General features: G+C 51.7%; 1 protein-coding gene across 3 annotated transcripts in view; it reads right to left on the bottom strand.

Moving 5' to 3' along the window:
* Positions 1–15,486, bottom strand: part of LOC122368703 (xaa-Pro aminopeptidase 1-like) — a 65,940-nt gene extending 50,454 nt beyond the window's left edge. The window contains exons 1-2 of one of the 3 annotated variants that reach the window (XM_043342902.1): positions 15,319–15,486; positions 7,044–7,179 (exon numbers count right to left, since the gene is read on the bottom strand). In XM_043342902.1, coding sequence (XP_043198837.1) covers positions 7,044–7,121 — 78 coding nt within the window. In that variant the 5' untranslated portion in view covers positions 7,122–7,179; positions 15,319–15,486. Of the gene's footprint in view, positions 1–7,043; positions 7,180–15,318 lie in introns of those variants that run through there. The other 2 variants (XM_043342901.1, XM_043342899.1) reach the window with 2 other exon arrangements.
* Between the last annotated feature and the right edge of the window lie 3,004 nt (positions 15,487–18,490).

Raw genomic sequence — 18,490 nt, 5'->3', positions numbered from 1 at the left:
CGAAATTTTGATTTTCCCGTAAAAACTTTCCTATGGGGAAAAAGTGGAATTTTCCTGCAGGACTGTGTCCGGGTAAACGAGAGCTTTCGATTGATACCCATTTTTACCCTAGCGCCCCGTTTTTGGCCGTACAAGGGCGAATTTACGGATTTTTTACGAGTTTACGGGGCTTTAAGGGCCTTAAACGTCAATGCAACGGGGACCGTTTTGGGGAAAGTTTCTCGGCTGGTGGTGGGGCACCTGTGTGCCGATTTTGAACGAAATCGGGGGGGACCCCCCATTGACCCGAAATTTTGATTTTCCCGTAAAAACTTTCCTATGGGGAAAAAGTGGAATTTTCCTGCAGGACTGTGTCTGGGTAAACGAGAGCTTTCGATTGATACCCATTTTTACCTCTTTGTGATGTCATTTCTAGGGGAAAACGGGTTATAAAGGTTTCCCTCTACCGGGGCCTTTTTTCCCCCTACCGAATCTGTGCTGTGCTGAATCTGTGCTGAATCTGTGCCAACTTCCGTTACATTAAAGAGAATAGTATGGTAATTCTATTCACGCCATTTTGCCCACAGTACAAATCAACGTCAGCAGGAAACACGCAACGTGATTGGTCAATGTCTTGTCGCCGTCGCTATTGGAAATTATGCGTACTGTTTGCGAACAGCAAAAGTTATGTGTTTTAATTTTTATGGGGCATTTATTTCTTTCAGAGACACACATATGTGTAATGAATAAGTTATTTATGGAAAACGTGATAGCAAACTATGGAAAACACAAACATGCTTGAAGAATTCTCCTGAAAAGTGGATTGCCGACCAAATAAATTTCAGCGAGGGCATTCTCGCGCTCAGAAATTCGAGTGAATAAAGTGTTTCTTCTACTTATCATTTGCATTTATTTGCTGTTAATGCATTGCAATAAATTTGTTAAAGAATTGTTTAAATAGTCATTTAATTATAGCTCGGCTACTGTTTCAGTAATTTAAGTAATGCCGTTGACAATGAAGCTCCTACAATTTAAGAGCATCAGGATACGTACATTAACTGGATCAATTCAAGATACCTATAGCTTATTTTCCTTCTTGTCATAAGCTCTTGAAATTTTCCTTCTTGAAGATAAAGCTAATAAAATTCGAAGATTACGTACATGAACTAAATTAGGTCAAGTTACAGCTTATTTTCCTTCTTATTCAAGCATAGGTACCTATTACCTAGCCTAAAGCTAAAAAGCAATTCCTCAAAAGATTGAAGTACCCAGTCTACATATCAAAGCTATATCAAGAAAAACACTTGGTTCAGAAGTCAGATCGAGATGCAGGAAGAGAAACAACAGATTGATCACTGATCAGTAACTGTGCCAAACAGAAAGTGAGGAAATACGAATAGTGAGTAGGCATTTACAATTTTTAAACAAACTAAGGTATATCTTCATCAATTTAAATATCTAATCAGAAGCCATGAAGTGCCCGTTATTTGTGTCATACGTGAGACGTGAGAATAGGCTAAAGACCCGTACCGATTATATAATACAGTGGCTGCCGAAAATCTAAGACGGTTACTGGTGCTAAAATCCTCTTAAAAATCCCCTTTTAATTTGAAAAATAAAGTCATATAACGATGAACACTCGTTTTTATGTCTTTTATTAAGTGTGCATTTAGTTCCTGGAAATACATATTTTGAAATTGATCGCTGTCTGTATAATAAGCATCATTATAATAAATCATGAGTTAATATGTAGAGGATGTTTTAATCTTAAAATTATCATAATGTAAATTATTGCATACTTATATCATAAAAACATGGAATTTATCTTAAATCAATTAGTCTGTCTGAGAAGCTCGCCAAAGTACGCCACAAATTCTGGCGTGAAATGGACGCCGCTGAAACCGCAAACAGCTGATGATTGTCGGTGTTTTGAGATGTGCACAGCTGCTCACGGCTGAAATCATTCTACGGCACATCCAAAACTGGCGGTTACCAAAACCGTAAAGAGCGTGCCGTGTTTTCGATTTCACAGAGCTTTATAAGATTGCGTACTATATATCCAGCCTTAGAGTGCTGCCATATCCATTTCACGGCGTTTATAAGATTGGGCCATGGTTATTTATATCTCCGCGTATGGATTGCTTCACACTGCGCCGAATATTGTGTTAGTCGATTATGTGTTCATATATGAATATGTGTGAAATTGTATTCATGTGTGCGTCTGTTTGTGCTATGCCACCGTAATGCCCACTGTTCTGTGGTTGGTGGATGTTTGACATAATAATAATAATAATAATAATAATAATGTTTTTGAAATAATCACTATGCGTGTAATCGTCGCTCTAAGATGTCAAGGGCATTATATGAAGAATTCTTTACTTTAAAAAAAATAATAGTGTCAAGTATTGCATAGCAGTGGCGTATCCAAGGGGGGACCCTGGGGGTCCTAGGATCCCCCCTGGAGCCTAGAAAAAAAAGTTTTTTTTTATAACACGGAAAAAATTGAAATGACTTCAAGGGCCCTTTTGACCACTTCCCATTTTATTCGCTAAAAGAAAAAGTATTGTAGAACTCTTTTGAGGATTATTAGAGGACACATTTAGGCCAATGAGGGACCTTGTGAAGGATACAGAGGGCCCTCTCAGGCACACAGAGAGCCCTCTCGGGCACACAGAGGGCCCTCTCAGGTACACAGAGGGCCCTCTCGGCTCTCAGGTACACATAGGGACCTCTCAGGTACACAGAGGGCCCTCTCAGGCTCACAGAGGGTCCTCTCAGGCACACAGAGGGCCCTCTCAGGCAAACAGAGGGCCCTTTCAGGCACACAGAGGGCCCTCTCAGGCACACAGAGGGCCCTCTCAGGCTCACAGAGGGCCCTCTCAGGCACACATAGGGCCCTCTCAGGCACACAGAGGGCCCTCTCAGGCACACAGAGGGTCCTCTCAGGCACACAGAGGGCCCTCCCAGGCTCACAGAGGGTCCTCTCAGGCACACAGAGGGCCCTCTCAGGCAAACAGAGGGCCCTTTCAGGCACACAGAGGGCCCTCTCAGGCACACAGAGGGCCCTCTCAGGCTCACAGAGGGCCCTCTCAGGCACACATAGGGCCCTCTCAGGCACACAGAGGGCCCTCTCAGGCACACAGAGGGCCCTCTCAGGTACATAGAGGTCCCTCTCAGGCACACAAAGGGCCCTCTAAGACCAGCAGAGGGCCCTTAAGACGAACAGAAGGTCCTCTGAGGGTCAATGTCAGGCCACAAGGTACCCTATGGCCTATGAGGCCACCAGACGGCCCTCTTAGATCAAAGATGGTCCCTGGAGGCCACCAAAGGGCCCTCTGAGGTGCACAAAGGGCCCTCTGAGATCGAAGAGATCAAAGAGATCAAAGAGGGCCCTCTAAGGCGAATGGAGGGCCTTCAAAGGTCACAAAGTGCCCTCTGAGGCCACTGGAGGGCCTTTTGAGGTGATATGAGGCTATGTCAGACCATCATGAGCCCTATGAGGTTTAGGCCCTCTGAGATCAAAGAGGGTCCTTGGAAGTCATCGGAGTACCCCTTAAGGCTCATTGAGGCGAACAAAGGCCAGAGGGCCCCCTTAGACACCACAAAGAAGTAACAAAGATCCCTCTGAGGTCAAAGACAGCTCTCTGAGATGTAATAGGGCCATTTGAGGCCTCCGAGGGCCCTCTGATGCCACAGAGAGGCGCCCTCTGATGCCAAAATAGGGTCCTCTGAAGTCTGAAGCCACCAGAGGGCCCTCTGAGGCGAACAGAGGGCCCTCACATCCACCTCAAAGAGGGCCCTCTGAAAATCAACTGGCCCTCGGAGTCAGTGTCCCAAAATTGTATTTTGGCTTGGGTGTCAGAGGGGGAAAAGGTCACCCAAAAGAGGGATAAGAGTGGACAATTGTCAGTCACAGGGCAGTCGGAGCCCTCTGAGAAGGCCACTTGAGCCTTGCAACAGAGGGCCCTCTGGGCTGATATGAAGGCTATGTCAGGCCACTATGGGCTCTATGAGGTCATCAGGCACTCTGAGGAAAAAGCTGGCCCTCTGAGGCGAACAGAGGACCCTTGGACAATCAGAGGACTTTTTAGGTCAACTAGGGGCCTTATGAGGCCAGCAAAGGACCCTTTGGGACACAAACAGGGCCTCTCAGGCACCCGGAGGCACCTCTTTTCTAAGGCAAACAGGGGGTCACCTTAGATGATATGAGGGCTATTTTAGGTCACTAGGGGCCTTATGTATTAGACCAACATACGGTCATTTGAAGTAAAAGAGAACCTTTTGAGGTAAAAAGGGCCCCTGGAGAGAAAACAGAGGGACCTTTCAGGTACCCAGAAGGTCCATGGAGGCCACTAGAGGACCCTTTGAGGCCAGTGATGGTCTTCAGAGGCCATCAGAGGGTCCCTCTGAGGGTAACAGAGGGTCCTTAAGACGACCAGAGGCCCTCCGTGAAAATGCGGGCGTCACAAGGCCCGGTTTGCATCAAAGGTCAGGAAGCTATGCCCAGTTTTGGCTCTCTGTTGCCTGCCGACGTGTTCCGAGCTGTCGCAAAAAAACGATGTGGTGGCACCCACGCCCCCCCCCCCGCCCGGCCAGGGTCCTTCTAACCAGGGATGCGGAGGCGTGGAAATTTCAGACGGCTCCGGCTCCGGCTCCGGAGAAAAAAAAATCGGCTCCGGCTCCGGCTCCGGCTTCGACTCCAGTACTCAGTTTATCCTTTATACAAATAAATACGGGTGGAAAAGAAAAGATGAAGGATTGGTTCACGTTGTTTCTGTATTTGCATAACAAGGCTATTTTGAATACCACATATTTTACTGCCTTGCAGGCACTGTGAAACCGAACTAGGTCAATAATGTTTTCCTCTTAAAAAAAAAGCCGGAGTCGCCGCCTTTTTTACCGCTCCGGCTCCGGCTCCGGGCTATATTGTTTCACGGCTCCGGCTCCGGCTCCGGCTCCAGGCAAAATATGCCGGCACCGGCGGCTCCTCCGGCTCCAGCTCCGGCTCCGCACCCCTGCATCTATAACTCGGCTTCTGAGCCACGTACCAACACGCCTAAGGCAGTGTTCGAAGGGACGCAAGCAAACAATAATGACGAAATTACGTCTGTCACTTTTTAGATCAGTTCAAAATTCAGTTCACATAGGTCATCCAAGGTTAAATTTCGCCAATTTTCAGGTCCAATTTCGACAATTTTCAACAAACCACCGCATGATTCGTAAATGAATAGAGCTACAGTACCGGGGAAAAGCGTAGTTAATAGCTCTTTTAACACCCCTTTCGCCGTTTCCATCCTCAGGACATTCAAATCCTTCTCCTCCATGCCGCAACCCCTGATCCGGGCTGGACCTGGACGGGCAACTTTATTCCATGCGGGCGGCTCCCATTGGAGCGCACTGCAGCTCCCAAGGAAGCACACTCATAACCGGGTGCAGTGAGCACTTGAGAGGCTGGTCGGCCTGTCCTGTTGGACAGGCTCAGCCCCAGTGACTCACCAAGGTGCCCGCCCAGACCAATGTCTCCCTCAATTCCTATCATCCCTCCGGCCCTGAAATGGCCTGTCAGACCGAAAGCCGAAAGGGCCTGGGTCCAACGCAACAAAACAAACAAAGCTCTTTTAACGCACTTTCTGTAAACTGTGCTCAGATTTGACCTAAGCCTGTTAATTGTACACTTTTTATATCGGAACATTTTCATGTTCCTACAGCTCTGTAGGCCTGATAGCTCTTCCTGCGAAACCTTTTTTGGGTCGAAAATGGCAGAACATGACGTCATTCTGACGTATTTGCGGCCAACCTATCATAGCCTCTGGAAAAAGGTCACAATGTGTAAAATGGATGCCCGGAGAGGTCCTGAAAGTTTGGTGGCGATATCTGCAGTCATTTAGGAGATAGCTACGGAAGAGGACAGGGGGCCGTTTCGCCCCCCCCCCCCCTTACGGGGCGCGGGCTAACGCCCTTTCAACTCAGGCTTCAAGGGCCCTTTTGCCACTTAAGGGCCCTTTCAACCCAGTCAGTCAAGGGCCCTTTTGACTGCGGATCCCCCCTGAGAGAAATCCTAGATACGCCACTGTAATGCATAGTAACATCCTCCCAGCGACCTATCCCTTTCACAACACCCGCCATTCACGGCACTAAAAGGTGGCGTGAATGGAACGGCCACCGACAGCGCAAACAGCTGATTATTTGCGTTTGTTCTGCCGCTCTCGCGGCAGCTTGTGCCACTGCCCATGTTAAAGGAAATAGTTCACTTTTAACATGGGATTTTGAACTGGAATAGCAGTTTCGTAGCTTGAGCTGAGACTAGCACAAATCAGGAGCTTTTACGGCTCAACGATCACCCTAGACGAAGATATTCCATTTCTCGTTCCGAAAAGAGTGCCTTGCAGAGGAATGTGTGCCTTGCACAGGAATGCAGCCACGTCATCGTCAGCCAATCAGCATGCTGCTTACAGCTAATGCAGCATGCGTAGGTTTGAACTACGCAATATGATTGGTCAACGCGTAATAAGCTTCCGCGTCAAACATTATTTTACGTAGAATATAGTTCGTGCTATATTAAAATATAGAAAATAATTGTTTTTACAAAAAGGTTTTATTTTATTTTCTGATCATTTTGAGCATAAAAAATCGTAAATTCATAGCAAAATAGGTACTAATTTCAGGAAAGTGAACTGTTTCCTTTAAAGCACTGCCAAAATGCCGTGGATAAACATCGACCGCATGCCGTGAATGAGATGGCGTGAATAGCTATCCACGGCATTGGTAATATGCCGTTGCCGTGAATGGGCTCCATTCACGGCATTTTGCCTATTCACGGCATTGGTAAGATTGGGCCCTGGATACTTAGTCAGATACTCTGGACATTTGGTCAGATGTCTTTGATACCTAGTTGGTCATGCATCCTGGATAATTGGTCAGAGTCAGATCAGTTAACCGACGTGGCGCGATAAATTATGCTTATTTATAAAAGCGTTGGCAAATACCTAAAGAGCGCGTGGGACTATGCTTTGATGGTATAAGGCATCTGACTTGAGTAGCGATGTGTGCAGCATGATGTATACCTGAGCTGGCTGAAGCGACGCGGCCGACGCGGCGCAAAGGGTGAGCGCCAGCACCGACAGAGCGACGGCCGAGACCATGCCGATGGGTAACGCTGATACGCAGAGACGCAGGTGCTTCAGCCGCCGACGGTCGGACCTGTAACAAACGGGAGGGGCAATTATGAAAGGCAGCTATACAGAGAAAATCGTTAACTTCCCTGTTTAAACATACACATTACGCACCCGAGTGCTTATATCTCCGGACCGGTTGCCGTTGGTAGTCGGACGGTTGCCAGCATAATTAAAAGTAAAACATCGATCAGCGCAGCGCAACAACATTTCGCAAAGATCGACGAAGGTTGTTTAAATAACTTATTATTATTATGTATTAGCTTTCTGTCACCCATATCATATTTGTCAGCTCATTCGTGTTTGGAATGAGCCTTTCGTATTTTATATAAGTGTTTTATAACGAAATAATTGGTTACAAGTGGTGGTGTAGAATGAATCAGTTGTTCGAATCGACCCATGCTTATCTAAGCGCCAGCAAATGCTAGCCGCAAAGACGGACTACTAATTCAATCCCTTCTACGAATGTTTGAGTGAAAGGAAAAACAATCGCCGCTTTACTCGAGACTTACTTGCGATGTGCTTATTCATTGTGTGCCCGTTCAGAAGTGCGATAAGAAATGCTTACCTTCTAATTATTTGCTCAAAAACTGCTACAACTTTTGTAAAAGGGAGAGTCCGTGCATTTTATGATTCAAAATTGGCATGCTTACTGCAAAAAAAAAAAAAATGAAGTGCTCATAACGTCCACTTATGGACGTCAGCATCCGCCTATTTCAGTCTTTAAAAGGCGAACTTTGTTCAGCGATGTGCACGTTGAACTTACTTTAAAATATGTCTCCGAATCACCCCATGCGTAGGTACTAATAAAAGAACCTCATTTGATAATTACCAAACATTTTCAAAATGGTCCGCTTGTCTCCAGCAAATCCCTGCTCAGCTGAGCATCATCGTGAGCATTGTGGCAAAGCAACTACCTACAGTACTGAGATGGATTACAATTTACAGGCACCGTTCACTATTGCAATGTCGCTTTGGAAACCGATATTCGTCCACCGATACTGCACAATCGCAAACGATAGTCCGATTTGTGGCGGCTTAGCGCTCGGAGAATGCTTTCAAACCGACGCCAGCAAAGGTCCATCTGAGACATCTGACTAACACACATGCATGTTCTGCATGCGCCTGCAGCTTCGCCACACATTTCCCAACGGGAGCGATGGCCTGCCAGACATTGCACCAGCGTCCGACTACTGCTGGCGACAGGAGAGCGCTCGGCAGACGCCGGGCTTGGCACCCGTCCGGCCACTGGGCTATGTGCCGCAGTGAGCAGTGGGTGCGCCCACTGCACGGGTGGTTGGGCAGGGGGGGGGGGCGGTGGGTTAGGGGGTGGACGGGGAGCCGTGGGGTACATACCGCTCTCCAGGGCTTCGTTCACTGGACGAGGCGGGGAGGAGGGGGAAGGGGCGCGCGTGCACGAAGGATTAGGCAGATGCTAATTGCGGGGGTAGCAGCGGTGCACAAGGGATTGCCCTTCACCTGCAAAGGTGACGGAGAACATAGCAACCTTATTACTTTATTAGCTTCAGTTATTGTGGAATTCAGATGAAACCTGAATATCAAATATTTGAAGAGCGGTGCGTGCGGCCGCCTGCACGCACGGCCGCCGTCCCTGCCACCGCTGGTCGCTGCAGGGGTACAGTGGCGTGCCGCTCCCCTCTCAGTCTGATCCATTACCCGGCCCGCACCTGCATCTGCACTCAGTGACGTCACAGGACGCATACCCGCTGACATCACCGCACACACCCCGCTCAGAGCTCTGCCGCCGAGGGACCGGCACCGCGGGACCACAGGGCGGAGACGAGAGCTGTAGTGTAGATGGAGGGCGGAGATGACCCATAAATTTAGAGGGGCAGTTTTGCAAGGACTGCTCGGGCTGGCTGATCCCCAGTACAAACCAGTTCTGTTCCGTGACCGAGGGGCATAGGCGGGTGGCCCTGGTCTCGCATCTGCATCCCGTGATCAGATGGGTCCCACCGGCCACCGCGTATGGTCTGTATAACCGATGCAGTAGCTGCAGCAATTCAGCATGTAATCGAACCCACGGTCTCGGGTAAAAACGCGTATAAACATTAAATGACATTAAATCATACACGATCGGCTATCACAATCAGGTACACAGCACTGATAAAGGAAATCGATGGTAGGCCAAAAAAGTAGATGTGGGATTCCCACACTCAGTTTTAATTTCATGTGGAGCCCTCAGCTACTCCCACTCCTTCCATTTAGTTATCGCACAAGCCAGTGAAGGTCTGATCGTGTGTGTACGGCATTGAGGTGAGGTGAGGTTTCTGAATCGATAAATTAAAAAATAAACGTTTACAATCCATCCACTGCACCCTCAGATCGCACATTACCCCTTTCCGGCCGAGGGGGGGGGGCGGCGTTTTTTTTTTTCGCGACAGCTCCGAACACGCTGGCGATGGAAAGCTGAAACTTGGCATACCTGATATTTGATTCCAGCCGGATCTTTTGACGCCAACCGCATTTTCGGGTCAGATCAGCTCACTGACCTCACTGACGTCATTAGTGAACCTATGCACGGTCTTCAGATGTCGCAACTTCGGAACGCCCTCAGTGCCAGAGGAGCTTTTACAGGGAGATGAAATTTACATGATCTAGTATCCATTAGAGGTCTCACAACTTGTATATCTCGGATTTTTCCTAAAGGTAACATGAGGTCAGGTCAGTTTCGTGACCTCGCCATTATGCATAAGTCAACGGGGAAAAATAAAAAAGCTATTTTGGCACCGGGAACGATCTTAAACTATATCAACCACACGGAATCGTGCTTTCATGCGCTCCTTGCAAGTATTGATGCTTCATTTTTGCCTTGCGTGACGTCATTTATGACGTCACTATGGTCATAAGAGTTTTTCGTCAATAACTCCTGATCAAATTAAGCTAGCGGGTCGGGACAGCCACCGATGGGCTCGCGAAGACATGCTAAATCGAATGACATGCGACATGACCTTCTCCAACCGAGTTCGTGGATTAGGGGGCTCTGACCTGACCGTGACCTGAGGTCAACACCTAAAGTTGACCTCACCCAAACAAAAACTATAACATTCGACGCGCCTGAGCAAGGCGAACACGATGCTGTTCAAATCACGGTTCTGCCGCCATTTTTGTGAAGTTATTTGTCAAAAACCGAACCCATACTGTTATGTTTTGGTTCGTTTCAAGTGAAAGAGCACACAATCAATGGAAAACGCGATTTATTATACTGCGATACGTTCAGGCCGAAAGAGTGTCCAAAAGAGAAACAAGTATGGCGAGCGCCGCGCCTCGTCGCCCGCGCCAGTCATGCCGCTCGGCGCGCACCGTCAGCTGGCGGCGGCAGAGGCGCTCACAGGCACGGAGCCGGGGCGGCCAGCGGTGGCGGCGGCAGGGGCGCGCGCAGGCGCGGCCAGCAGCCGTGCGGGGGTTGGACCATAATACAACACCTCCCCCCAAGACGATCACATCGTCTTCACTCCAAGGCGCCACAGCGGACCCTCCGGGGTCCGGGCGCACAAGGCCACCGCAGCGCGGTGCAGACGGCGGCGCCTTCGCTCTCTTCCGCGGCGTCTCGGGCGCTTCTTGCAGCGGACGCGCCCGCCGTCGCACGGGGAGGTCCGCGGCAGGCGTCGCTCTGGTGTCGGTAGCGGCCACGGGTCGCGGTCAGCGGCGGCTCTGGTCACCCTTAGACTCGGGGCCACGAGCGGCGGCAGACGCGAGTCGCACTCCGTATCCCGCTCAGCGAGCATAGCTGCGACGGCAGCTGCGTGAAGCGGGTCCTCAGCGTCCTCCCACACCTCGTCATCGACGGTCGGACCGAGCAGGTCATCCACCACCTCGACCGAGTGGAGGGTGGTGTCACCGAGGTTCGTGTCACCGCGCCGGTCGGACTTGTCACCGGCGGACACGCATCTCTGCGGCGTATGGAGGAGCTGCGCGGCGGCGTGAGCCGCTACCATTTGTTCGGGCGGGTCTCCGTCCCCACTCCGTACTGGCAGGCCTCCCGCCGGCGGCGGCGAGGCTCCGTAGGCGTCAGCCAGCTCGGTAGGCTGCGCCGCATGACTACAGCCGGCTTGGCCGGTGCCCGCCGGCGGCGGCGACTCGGCGGTGCTGGCGGCTGGGCCCCCATCCGTGCTTCGAGTTGGCATGCCTCCCGCCGGCGGCGGCGAGGCTCCGTAGACGTCAGTAGTCTTACTCAGCTCGGTGGGCTGTGCCGCACAACAGTCGGCTTGGCTGGTGTCCCCCGGCAGCGGCGACACGGCGTAGCCGGCGGCTGTACCTCCGTCCCTGGTCCGCGTGGGTAGGCCTCCCGCCGGCGGCGGCGAGGCTCCGTAGGCGGCAGCCGGCCTGGTAGACTGCGCTGCGGTGCACCCAATCTGGCCAGTGTCCGCCGTCGGCGGTGACACGGCGGGGCCGGCAGCTGCACCTCGGCCCGTGCTCAGCGTTTGTAGGCCTCCCGCCGGCGGCGGCGAGGCTCCGTAAGCTACAGCCGCTGCATCCGGGCCTGCAGGCTGCACCGCAGTGGCCCCGGGTTGGCCCGTGTCCGCCGGCGGCGGCAACACGGCGTCACCAGCGGCTTCGTTTCCATGGCTGGTCCGCGTGGGAAGGCTTCCCGTCAGCGACGGCGAAGCTCCGTGGGCGTCAGCCGGCTCTGTAGGCTGCGCCGCGGTACATCCAGCTCGGTCCGTGTCCGCCTGCGGCGGTGACACGCCGGGGGCTGCCTCCATGGTCTGTGCTGGCCAGCCTCCCGCCGGCGGCGGGCAGGCTCCGCGCGCGCCAGCCGGCTCGGTGGGCTGCGCCGCGGTACGGCCGGCTCCTCGGCCCGTGTCTGCCGGCGGCACCGACACGGCGGCGCCGGTGGCAACCGATTGGCCTCCCGCCGGCGGCGGCGAGGCTCCGTACACTCCGTCCGTGCTGCACGTTGGAATGCCTCCCGCCGGCGGCGGCGAGGCTCCGTAGGCGCCCGTAGCTCCGTCCGGCTCTGTGGGCTGCTCCGCAGCACATCCGATTCGGCCCGTGTCCGCCGGCGGCGGTGACACGGCGTTGTCCGGGGCTTCATTGCTGTCCGTTGTCTGCGTTGGCCAGCCCCCCGCCGGCGGCGGCGAGGCTCCGTGGACGTCAGCAGCGTCACTCAGCTCCGTGGGCTGCAGCGCAGTGTGCCCGGCTGGGCCCGTGTCCGCCGGCGGCGGTGACACGGCGGTGCCGGCGGCTACCGCTACTAGCGCCACCCCCGGAGAGTCTCGTACTCTCGTCACTGCAGATGTCGCCACTGGACGATCGGCCGTGGTGCTCGCCCTCTGGTGGCATACCACCTCAAAATGTCCTGGTTCGCCACACGCACGACAGATGGCGCCAGCGGCGCGACACATGTCTCCGCCGGCGTGCTGGCGACGACCACAGGTAGGGCAACGCTCAAGAAACTGACGATTGGTGGCGGCGGCGGCATGGGCGACACTCGGCCGACTGCGGTCCCTCTTGTAGGCCGACGGGTGGGCCACGAAATGTCCCTTGGTGCCGCAGAGGTCTTGGCACGTGACATGGGCACTCCACGTTTCCCCCACTGTCACGGCGTGTCTGAGCGTCGGCTCAGAGTCCTCCAGCCTGCTCACCGCTCCTGTCTCACTGTCGCGCACACTGCACTCGACACGGGCTTTGCACGTCGAGGCTGACTTCAGATGCGGGGCCGGAGTCGCCGACGCCGGCAGGCAGACAGTCCGGCGGGCGGCGGCAGCTGGTCCAACGGATCCCTCAGCGCCTCGCTCAGCCCCCGACTCTGACACTCCGGCTGTCGTGCCCGTCCCGGTCCCCGCGGAGGGCTCTCTGTACAGCAGCCTCTCCAAACGCTCCAGGCGCTTGTCGGCCTCGGCGGCTCTCTCCGCCTGCCTCTCCAGCAGCGCCGTCAGTTCTTGAATCAAAATTTTCTTCATCGCGCTGTAAGCTGCTCAGTCACGTAATTACAAAACCGACCGCGCCATGTTATGTTTTGGTTCGTTTCAAGTGAAAGAGCACACAATCAATGGAAAACGCGATTTATTATACTGCGATACGTTCAGGCCGAAAGAGTGTCCAAAAGAGAAACAAGTATGGCGAGCGCCGCGCCTCGTCGCCCGCGCCAGTCATGCCGCTCGGCGCGCACCGTCAGCTGGCGGCGGCAGAGGCGCTCACAGGCACGGAGCCGGGGCGGCCAGCGGTGGCGGCGGCAGGGGCGCGCGCAGGCGCGGCCAGCAGCCGTGCGGGGGTTGGACCATAATACAACACATACCTTGGGCCACTTGACCTGACCTTAGAGGCCACCAGTTAACCGGAGCCCCTTAAAATCGGGTACCAATCGCTGCATGGTCAAGGTCTGGACAGTTTCTTATAGATAAAAACGCGCATCTAATTAGGTACTTATATTTAGGGAAGGCAATGTTCCACCCTATATGCAATGGTCAATAATCAATTCTCTTTGCTGATCTGAGCTCCGAGAGGTAACTCGTCCTGGGACTTGAAGTCTCTTATTTTGACCGGCCACATGTGTGGGCCCTCCTTCGTATGCCTACACAAAATAAAAACAACCTTGTTTCTCATTGTCTTTGAAGGTGGCCGTGAAAACTCTGAATGACAAAAAAGACTCTCTCCCCTTTGCACTGTCCTGTTTGATGCTTTTGTGGTTTTGGGATTCCATGAAGCAGCTCGCGAATTGTGTAGGCTTGTGTCGTACCACAGAGAATCGATAGCACTGGCAGCTGCTGTTTTCGACCGCACCTGTCAACACGAGACAGTGGCGGCTATATATCTGCCAACTGCTGACACGTCGGCTGACGGGCGCCGGATCCAGACGCGGTCTGCCAAGGCCACGGCTATAGTTTGACGAGCTCTGTAGACACTTCATCTTCTGCACCAAGGACAATCAAACTTATAAGGGACTTTAGTGTGGCTGACAAATGTGTGATAACCCACTGATTTTGAAAGCGACAATTAACTTAAATATTAAATAAATATCTTACTATCTATCTAAATAAAAATAATAAGATTAAAAATAAGCACAATTATAAAGTTGTTTGTCCTCTTATTGCTTTACCTACATATAAAAAGAAAAAAACAACTTTTGATGACCAAACATATGAAGGTATTATATAAATATATAGTATTGTTTGTCTTCATTTTTTAAAGTGTGTGAGCATGACATATTCTCGACGCAATGACATAACGATGAAGCGAGCCCTGAGCCCTGAGTGGCGTAGTTACGAGGGACGATGGGCGATGGGCGATAGGTTCATTAAACAGTCACAGTGGCCAGTGCCCAGTTGTATGTGTTAGTTACTCCATTCTTCAGCGCCAATAAAGATGATGGTACCCTTAGGATCCAATTATGAAAGCTTATAAAAAATATTTTTTACTCATATAGCCAAGTAACCACCCTTATCATTTATCATGCTAACTTTAAACGATTTGGTAGCATCGTCCTGACCATAAATGGCACATAATTAGGCATTAAATTGGCTTTTAGCGAGAGAAACGTTGACGATTTCACTTGGCAATAAATGTGCACTCAGACGCATTAGACAGGCCAGCGGATCCCCGGATCGATGTGTGCTATCGGAGGGTTGCGGAACAGACGATGGTCGGCCCGAGTGTGCAGCGGACCGACGCCGTTCGCTATTCGTTCGGCGCAGTTTCTGCGTCGGTGAGTGCCCACGTCGCGGTGCCGGCCCTGGTGCCGGCCGGTCCACCGTGCCGCGCAGCTGTCGTACCGTGCTAGCCGAGTGGCTCGGCTCAGTGACAGACGCCCGGCAGACAGAAAGTGGCCGCACTCCCGGCCCTCGGCCGCGCAGCTGCCACCGTTTCTATGTAAACGCCGTCCACCTCGAGAGTCCTGCGTGATGAATGACTCGCAAAATATATGCAAGGTGCGCTGCTACACACAGCTAGCGCACTGCAGCTTCTCCGAGCTTGCCTCTGGTCGAACTTGGTCGGAGTGCTCCCTCACCACTGCCAACAGAATACTACCTATTCCAAGCTTACTCCTGGTCACACCGTTCTTATGCCTTGCATCCCGTCCCCTGCTCCTCATCTCCGCCCCACTTCAACTATCCTCTCCATATCCCGTGCCCCGTCTCTTTCCGTATCTCGTCCCGTCCCATTCCGTGTGTTCCGTCCCCACCCAGAGTACCCGTCCCCATACCTTCACCGCCCGAGTCCGAGCTGTGGGGACAGCTCCGCGGTCCTCGCTGTCCGTCCTCCCTGCTGTCCTGGGAGCACCTGGCGGCCCTGTCGCCTCTGCCGCCGCCGGCTGGTCACTGGCGACGGACCGGCAGTGTAGCCCGCCCCCTGAGCGGCGCCGCGCGCCCCCATGGGTCGGTCCTCCTTTCACTGTGCTGGAGCCGGCGCCGGGGTCGGCCGGCCGGGCGACCTTGCAGACTCGTCTTGCCGGCGCACCTGGACAGACGTGCGAGCCGGACAGTATCTCAGTATCTCACGAGCCGGACAGTATCTCACGGCCGCCAAGCCGCGCCGGCCGGCAGCATCGGCACGCGGCAGCGCAGCGCGGGCGGCCACCCTCTGAACGCGGCACACACATACCTGGCTGCTATTGCAGCTATGCTATCATCTGCTGAAAATGACGAAAGCACTGCATGTAGAACAGTGTGGGACACCACTGACGTTGCTTTATGTTATCTACATATTTGTCACGCACAAATTTGATCAAATGCAACTAGCGCGTCAGTTTCCCTACGAAATGAGCTCAGGATGAGCTATCAACATAGGCGGCGGAACGGGGAGGGCACCGGGGCACCGTGCCCCCCTTTGATTTTGGCATCTTAACATTAGCCCTATGGGTGTTGCATGGAAAGAATGGGACCAAAAGTCGGCAGTGCCCCCCCCCCCTCCCTTTAATTGAAGGTGTTCCGCCGCTACTGGCTATCAAACCGAATGGTGTGAAACAAGACCACTTTACTTGTACAGCTAAAGATCGGTTGATCTAGGTGTCATTTTGACACTAACAAAATTTTCAGGTCAGGTCACGTCATTGACCTATAACGTTTTAACCCGCGCCCTGGTGGGGTCTGTTTATAACGCGACCTGGTGGGGGGGGGGGGCTATTTTTTGCCCCCCCCCCCGTATCTCCGAAACTACTGGACGGATCCACAAAATTCAAACGGCGTTCGAAAGGCCTGTCAAATTTGTTGAAGGAAACCAAATTTCATTGACCTCGGGGTCACCGATGACGTCACAGGTCAGGTCAAAGATGAAATGTTTCACCGTTCACGGGTCTGCTAGGGAATGCGCTATAACACCGAGGAAAACGCATTTTGTCGATAATCAGCGATAGGGTGTCAGTTGCCTAGTAGATATGTTGCTATTAGAGGTCACTGACAATACCAGGTCAGGTCACAGGTCAGGTCACCAAGGGTCACAACAGGTCAGGTCACATGAGCCCAACTTTACTAAGGTTGTGTGATGCATGTTTTATGGTCAATTTTTCATTTCCAACTCAATGGTGTTGGTTATAAGACTATCAGGTACGGCTTAGGTCACTTTTTGGTGAAGTTCAGGTCAAGGTCAGGTCAAGGTCAGGCCAAAAAAGGTCAAATTTTAAAGTTGATAGTTTTGCATAAAATGGGTATTGATTCGATGCAGCTCGTCACGGGGAGTCTAATGGTGGTCTTTGTTTTGCGCTACGGGGTCTAAAATTGCTAAAAATTGAGTTTGAAAATTTGACGTCATCAATTTTGAACAGTTTTTTTCGCTATAACTTCGCCAAAAAAAGAGGTATCAATCTCAAATTTGGTATGTGGATGGAAGGTGGTAAGGACTATCACATATATTCCGGTTTTTGCGAAGATCAAAAAACTTTTTGGATTTTTCTATTATTATATCCAAAAAAATTATTTTTTTTGATTTTTGGGGGTCCAGCGGTTCTGGAGATATATCGAAAAGTCTGGAAGGGGGGGGGGGGGGCAAAAAATAGCCCCCCCACCAGGTCGCGGGTAAAGGCGGCAGTGCCCCCCCCCCCTTGATTGAAGGTGTTTCGCCGCTACTGCCTCAGAGGTCACCACTTGACCAGAGATATTAAAATTGTACGACATTGTAAGTAAGGCCTTGCAATTATAAGCTATTCCTAGTCATGCATATCACCTGGACGTTACTAATTTAATGGATATTTTGTACGCATAGCTTATATCAAGCGACGTCCGTCAGTCGGCCCGCAGCTGCTGCCGTGCCTTTGGCAGCTGCTGCCGTGCCTTTGGCAGCTGCTGCCGTGCCTTTGGCAGCTGCTGCCGTGCCTTTCGCCGCAGGTGGCGCGGGGAGCGCGGTCCGAGTGCAGGTGACCAGGTCCCTCGGAGTGGTAACCGGACAAAAAATCGTAAAGCAGAGGATCTTATGGCAGAAGATCGTAGGAAGTTGATCGTCGCAAAAGATCGTAATGGATAAAGATCGTACGACATAATGCTCGAGCTCGTATGGACACAAGATCGTATTCGCTAAATATCGTCAAGGAAAATGATCGTATGCCAGAAAGTCGAATGTATAAACATCGTACGACATAATGCTCGTATGGACAAAAGATCGTATTCGCAAAAGATCGTCAAGGAAAATGATCGTATGCCAAAAGATCGTATGGGATAAAGATCGTACAGTAGAATGTTCGTATGGACGAAAGATCGTATTAGCAAAAGATCGTCGAGGTAAATGATCGTACGCCAAATGATCGTATGGGATAAAGATCGTACAGTCAAAATATGGTTTTCACATGGTGCAGCCCAACTCCAGCGCATACAAAGCTTATCAATTTCTGTGTTTGCGTAGTAACTAGTAAGTGGCCGTCGTAAGCTCGACCATACATTGATGTTATTTCAGCGCTTAGATGGGTAATAGTTGGGTAATAGCTGAAGCTTAAATTTCCGCATTGACAGAAAGGACTCAGCTGTCCTGTTCCTTTCTTTGAGGCTCTAGCACATGGATGTGGATGTGTATTGTGTAATGTGTATATCATTTTTGCATCCCTAATAATGCTTCTGCACCCCCAAAGGGGCACCCCAAAGCCCCCAGGTGCACACGCACGCATGTAAATACAGGGGCGGATCCAGGATAACTCCGAGGGGAGGGTAATGAATCGAAGTGGTGCCCCCACCTATACCCAACATAAAAACTTAACGGACCTCGAACTTCGGTTTTGACCACTTCATTTAGGTGTTGCCCTATTTTCAGTTTTTTTTTATTTGCACATGGGTTCTGGCAGGCCTATAGTGTTTCTGACAAGCCTGAACTCTTGAAGTGTCAACGAGAGGATGGTGGTGCCTGACAGGCCTGTGGTGGTGCCCCTGGCAGGCCTGTGGTGTCCCTTTTAGGCC

Source organism: Amphibalanus amphitrite, unplaced genomic scaffold, assembly GCF_019059575.1.
Source record: "Amphibalanus amphitrite isolate SeventyFive unplaced genomic scaffold, NRLGWU_Aamphi_draft 000969F_arrow, whole genome shotgun sequence".
NCBI lineage: Eukaryota > Metazoa > Arthropoda > Thecostraca > Balanomorpha > Balanidae > Amphibalanus > Amphibalanus amphitrite.
Note: the sequence above shows the minus strand (reverse complement) of the source record. Positions and strands in the feature narration are given on the sequence as shown.